General features: G+C 70.8%; 1 protein-coding gene across 1 annotated transcript; it reads left to right on the top strand.

The window, feature by feature from the left end:
• Window positions 1-286: 286 nt before the first annotated feature.
• Window positions 287-3,053, top strand: LOC112958551 (SH3 and multiple ankyrin repeat domains protein 1-like; the record flags this gene model as incomplete). Its single annotated transcript, XM_026052418.1, has 4 exons — window positions 287-358; window positions 1,367-1,475; window positions 2,805-2,962; window positions 3,042-3,053. Coding segments are annotated over 4 exons (351 nt in total), but the record flags the coding sequence as incomplete, so codon positions are not given.
• Window positions 3,054-3,342: the final 289 nt, after the last annotated feature.

Here is a 3,342-nt window from a genome sequence, read left to right as displayed (position 1 = left end):
CGGGGCTAGCGGGAGGGGCGGGGCTAACCAGGGCGTGCTCTCCCTTGAGGTGGGCGGGGTTGAGGGGGTGGGGCTGAAGGGGCGGGGCTAACTAGGGCATGCCCTCGAGGTGGGTGGGGCCAAAGTGGGCGGGGTGAGGGGGCAGGGCTAGCCGGGGCGGGGCTAACCAGGGCATTCGCTTCCTTCGAGGTGGGCGGGGCCAAGGGGCGGTGTTCAAAGGGAGGGGCGGGCACAATGGTGGGGGCGTGTCCCGGAGGGGGCGTGGCTAACGCGGCTCCTCCCCCAGTTCCGCTACAAGACCCGGGTCTACAAACAGACCAACCTGGACGAGAAGCAGCTGGCCAAGCTGCACACCAAGGTGGGCCCCGCCCCTGCCCTGGCCACGCCCCTGCCACGGCCACGCCCTATCCCGGCCCCGCCCCCCACCCGTGGGCCACGCCTCCTGGTCCTGCCCCCCCCATCCCCTTGTCCTGTGCCCCTCCATGTCCCTGCGCCCCAGGGTGTCCCCTGGTCCCCACAGGGTCCCCGGGTCCTTTTGTCCCACGGTGTCCCCACGTCCCCCCACACCCCCGGGGCTCCCTGCGCCCTAGGGTGTCCCCGTGTCCCCATGTCCCCCCACGCCGTCCCCATGTCCCTGTGTCCCCTCGGTGTCCCCGGGGTGTCCCTGGGTGCCACCCCGTCCCCCCGGTGTCCCCATGGCGGTGTCCCTGGGTGCCACCCCGTCCCCTCGGTGTCCCCAGTGTGTCCCTGGGTGCCACCCCGTCCCCTCGGTGTCCCCAGTGTGTCCCTGGGTGCCACCCCGTCCCCCCGGTGTCCCCAGTGTGTCCCTGGGTGCCACCCCGTCCCCTCGGTGTCCCCAGTGTGTCCCTGGGTGCCACCCCGTCCCCTTGGTGTCCCCATGGCGGTGTCCCTGGGTGCCACCCCGTCCCCACGGTGTCCCCATGGCGGTGTCCCTGGGTGCCACCCCGTCCCCTCGGTGTCCCCATGGCGGTGTCCCTGGGTGCCACCCCGTCCCCTTGGTGTCCCCAATGTGTCTCTGGGNGGTGTCCCTGGGTGCCACCCCGTCCCCTCGGTGTCCCCATGGCGGTGTCCCTGGGTGCCACCCCGTCCCCTTGGTGTCCCCAATGTGTCTCTGGGTGCCACCCCGTCCCCACGGTGTCCCCGGGGTGTCCCTGGGTGCCACCCCGTCCCCTCGGTGTCCCCATGGCGGTGTCCCTGGGTGCCACCCCGTCCCCACAGTGTCCCCAGTGTGTCCCTGGGTGCCACCCCGTCCCCCCGGTGTCCCCGGGGTGTCCCTGGGTGCCACCCCGTCCCCCCGGTGTCCCCGGGGTGTCCCCCCGGTGTCCCCGGGGTGTCCCTGCTGCAGACGGGGCTGCGCAAGTTCCTGGACTACGTGCAGCACGGCGCGGCCGACAAGGTGGCGCGGCTGCTGGAGCGCGGCCTCGACCCCAACTACCACGACGCCGACTCGGGCGGTGAGCGCCGCGCGGGACCGGGGACGGCCACCGCCCTGGGGGACACCAGTCCCCCCTTGGGGACAGCCTGACGACCTTGGGGACATCGACCCCAGCCTTGGGGACAGCCCTGCCCCAGGGACACCCCCTGCCCCTTGGGTGCCCACGGTGCCCCGATGTCCCTGCGCTCCCCGATGTCCCTGTGCTCCCCAGTGTCCCTGTGCACCCCAGTGTCCCCGGGTGCCCCGATGTCCCTGCGCTCCCCGATGTCCCTGTGCACCCCAATGGCCCCGGGTGCCCTGATGTCCCTGTGCACCCCGATGTCCCTGTGCTCCCCAATGTCCCTGTGCTCCCCGATGTCCCTGTGCACCCCAGTGTCCCCGGGTGCCCTGATGTCCCTGTGCACTCCGATGTCCCTGTGCTCCCCGATGTCCCTGTGCTCCCCGATGTCCCCGTGCTCCCTGATGTCCCCGTGCTCCCTGATGTCCCTGTGCACCCCGATGTCCCTGTGCTCCCCAATGTCCCTGTGCACCCCAATGTCCCCAGGTGCCCCGATGTCCCCGTGCTCCCCGATGTCCCTGTGCACCCCAATGTCACCGGGTGCCCTTATGTCCCTGTGCACCCCAATGGCCCCGGGTGCCCTGATGTCCCTGTGCACCCCAATGTCCCTGTGCACCCCAATGTCCCCGGGTGCCCCGATGTCCCCGGGTGCCCCGATGTCCCCGTGCTCCCCAATGTCCCTGTGCACCCCGATGTCCCTGTGCACCCCGATGTCCCTGTGCTCCCCGATGTCCCTGTGCACCCCGATGTCCCTGTGCTCCCTGATGTCCCTGTGCACCCCAGTGTCCCCGGGTGCCCCGATGTCCCTGTGCACCCCAGTGTCCCCGGGTGCCCCGATGTCCCTGCGCTCCCCGATGTCCCTGTGCTCCCTGATGTCCCTGTGCACCCCAGTGTCCCTGGGTGCCCCGATGTCCCTGTGCTCCCTGATGTCCCTGTGCACCCCAATGTCCCTGCGCTCCCCGATGTCCCTGTGCTCCCCGATGTCCCTTGATGCCCCAAGATCCCTGGACATCCTGAGGTCCCCATGCGCCCCAATGTCCCCATGTGCCCCAATATCCGCATGTGCCCCAATGTCCCCCAATGTCCCTGCGTGCCCCCATGTCCCTGCGTGCCCCGATGTGCCCGTGCGCCCCAATGCCCTCAATGGCCCTGTGTGCCCCAATGTCCCCGCGTGCCCTCATGTCCCCGATGTCCCCCTGTGCCCCAATGGCCCCAATGCCCCCGTGCGCCCCGATGTCCCCGGGGCCGCCGCTGTCCCCGCGGGGCCGCGTGGTGACGCGCTGGGCGCAGAGACGCCGCTGACGCTGGCGGCGCAGCGGGACGGCCCCGGCGACGTGGAGATCATCCGGCTGCTGAGCCTGGGCGGCGCCCACCTGGACTTCCGCGCGCGCGACGGGGCCACGGCGCTGCACCGGGCGGCGGGCGCGCGCCGCTACGCCGCGCTGCTGGTGGGTGACACGGGTGGGGGGCACCCATGGGCGCGGGGAGCGTGCACGGGGTGCAGGGAGCATGCACCGGTGTGCACAGGGTGCACGGTAACCCCCACGGGTGTGCATGGGGCACCGCACCGCTACGCTGCGTTGCTGGTGGGTGGCATGGACAGGGCACCCATGGGTGCAGGGGGCACTGTGCTGCGCCAGGCTGCACACACATGCGCACTGCAGCACACACGTGTCTGCTGCGGCACATGCATGCCTTTTCACACACATGCGCACTGCAGCACATGCATGCACACTGCAGCACACATGTGCATGTTGCACCCCAAACGTGCCCGCTGCAGTACGTGCATATTGCACCCACATGTGCATGTTGCACCCCAAACGTGCCC

The sequence above is a fragment of the Nothoprocta perdicaria genome, unplaced genomic scaffold, assembly GCF_003342845.1.
Source record: "Nothoprocta perdicaria isolate Ctin4 unplaced genomic scaffold, notPer1 scaffold_881, whole genome shotgun sequence".
Lineage (NCBI taxonomy): Eukaryota > Metazoa > Chordata > Aves > Tinamiformes > Tinamidae > Nothoprocta > Nothoprocta perdicaria.
Note: the sequence above shows the minus strand (reverse complement) of the source record. Positions and strands in the feature narration are given on the sequence as shown.